The sequence below is a fragment of the Calliphora vicina genome, chromosome 4, assembly GCF_958450345.1.
Source record: "Calliphora vicina chromosome 4, idCalVici1.1, whole genome shotgun sequence".
Lineage (NCBI taxonomy): Eukaryota > Metazoa > Arthropoda > Insecta > Diptera > Calliphoridae > Calliphora > Calliphora vicina.
The window spans coordinates 61,494,406-61,496,352 of NC_088783.1; the positions used below are offsets into that span (position 1 = coordinate 61,494,406).

At 32.4% G+C, this 1,947-nt stretch overlaps 1 protein-coding gene across 1 annotated transcript; it reads left to right on the plus strand.

Moving 5' to 3' along the window:
* Positions 1 to 207: 207 nt before the first annotated feature.
* Positions 208 to 1,164, plus strand: LOC135958453 (uncharacterized). The gene has a single exon (XM_065509358.1). The coding sequence runs from the start codon at positions 208 to 210 to the stop codon at positions 1,162 to 1,164; it is 957 nt and encodes a 318-aa protein (XP_065365430.1).
* The last annotated feature ends 783 nt before the right edge of the window (positions 1,165 to 1,947 follow it).

Below are 1,947 nucleotides of genomic sequence, written 5' to 3' on the forward strand. Positions count from 1 at the left end.
TACATTATATACATACATACGTGCTCTATTTATTTTAATCATATGTTTTTGTATTGATCATATGTTTTAATTTATTGTCTATCCTGGCAATTCTGGAACTGTATTACCTACTCTAACAATATTGTGGTTTGTGAATTTGATAAGCTGTAATAGAGAATTACCATTTTCATCTATAAATTCCCTGTGCTGTCCAACCTTTAAGTAATTATGGAATGTTCAAACGTAAACTGTCAAATTACTGGCAATGATCGTATGGTATCCTGCTGGCTATGCGTTGGGTGCTATCACTTGAAGTGCAGTGGCCTAAAAGCACGTGATGCTGATTCTCTAGCTGACCCTCAAAAATCCCTGCACTGGACTTGTCCAAATTGCAAAAATATTAGTGTTGAATTTTATAATCTTTTTAAAAGTTCTAAAGATGAATTTGACAAGATCAATAAGGAATTTCTGTTGCTGCAAACTAAACTCATTAAATATGGCGAATTATTTACCAAATACTCAAATCTGGAAAAATTTACATCTTCAGCTAATATTTTATCTCCTAAACGCAAGAAGACGAACTCTGGATCTGTACCACCGTATATCACCTGCTCAAAAGCTGCCGGTTCTACATCCTCGTCTGATGTTGATACAAATTTTCCTCCAGGAAATACAAACCTGAACATTAATCCCAGTTTCCCCGTTGAAGAAAATGTCATTACATCAGAAATTTACCCCCGTTCTCCTTTGGAATCTACAACTATGAATATGATGGATATTAATACAGGAACAACGTTTATCCCTGTTACTTCTGCAATTCAGCCAGTTGTTATTCACCCTGCTCAGAACTCTACTAACATCCATCCTCTTAGAGTTATACCACCTAAAAAAACTATTTGTATCTCCCGTTTTGCTTTTGATACTTCAATTGACGATATTGAATATTATATCAAAACCAAATTGAATCTTGATGTTGAAATGGTGATCTATAAGTTTAAATATTCTCAGCCGAGAACTATTGCATCATTTAAAATTATGGTACCTCCCGAAATCTTTGACCATTTAATAGATCCTAGATTTTGGCCTGATAATGCATTGATTCGTGAATATGTTTACAGAGACAACCAAAGATCAGCTAATACTGTTCATTTGCCCTCCCGCTCAACTAATTTTTCAAAAAACTGATCAACAACTATGATACTCAATTAAATATTATATATCAAAATGTAAATGGTATTAAATCTAAACTCTCTAACTTGTATATTGATAGTTTTGATCTAAATCATCAAATCCTTGTATTTTCCGAAACATGGCTCAACAGCAATATTTTAAATTCTGAAATTTTTTGCAATAAATATATAATTTTTAGACGTGACAGAGTTACTTATACTACTGGTGGTGGAGTTTTGATTGCTGTGTCTAAATGTTTGGAGACCATTGAAATTGACAACATTCCGTTAAACAATGTTGAATTTATTGCAGTCAAAATAAAATTAAACCGTAAACACATTTTCGTTACATGTTCCTATATTCCTCCAAATTCAGATCAAATAACCTATCTTCAACACTTCTCTGCAATAAAATCTGTCGTTAATTCGATTAGCCCCGAAGACTTGGTCCTCGTGTTTGGAGATTTTAATTTACCTTATCTATCTTGGGAATATATACCTGATTCTTCTTGTTATTCTCCAATAAATATAAACAATTTCATCGAAGAATTCTTAAACAACATTTCGGATTTATGTCTTTTTCAAATAAATGGAGTATTAAATGACTCTAATAAACTACTTGATTTGGTATTCGTAAATGAACCTAAAGATTGTTCCTTGGTCCGTCATCATCCTGTCACTAAACCTGAAGATCGTCATCATCCTACTATTGAAGTCAACTGTAATTATCCAATTTCCGGGAAACCAAATAAAAAACTAAATAACATAAAAGATTACTGTTTTAAAAAGACTAACTACA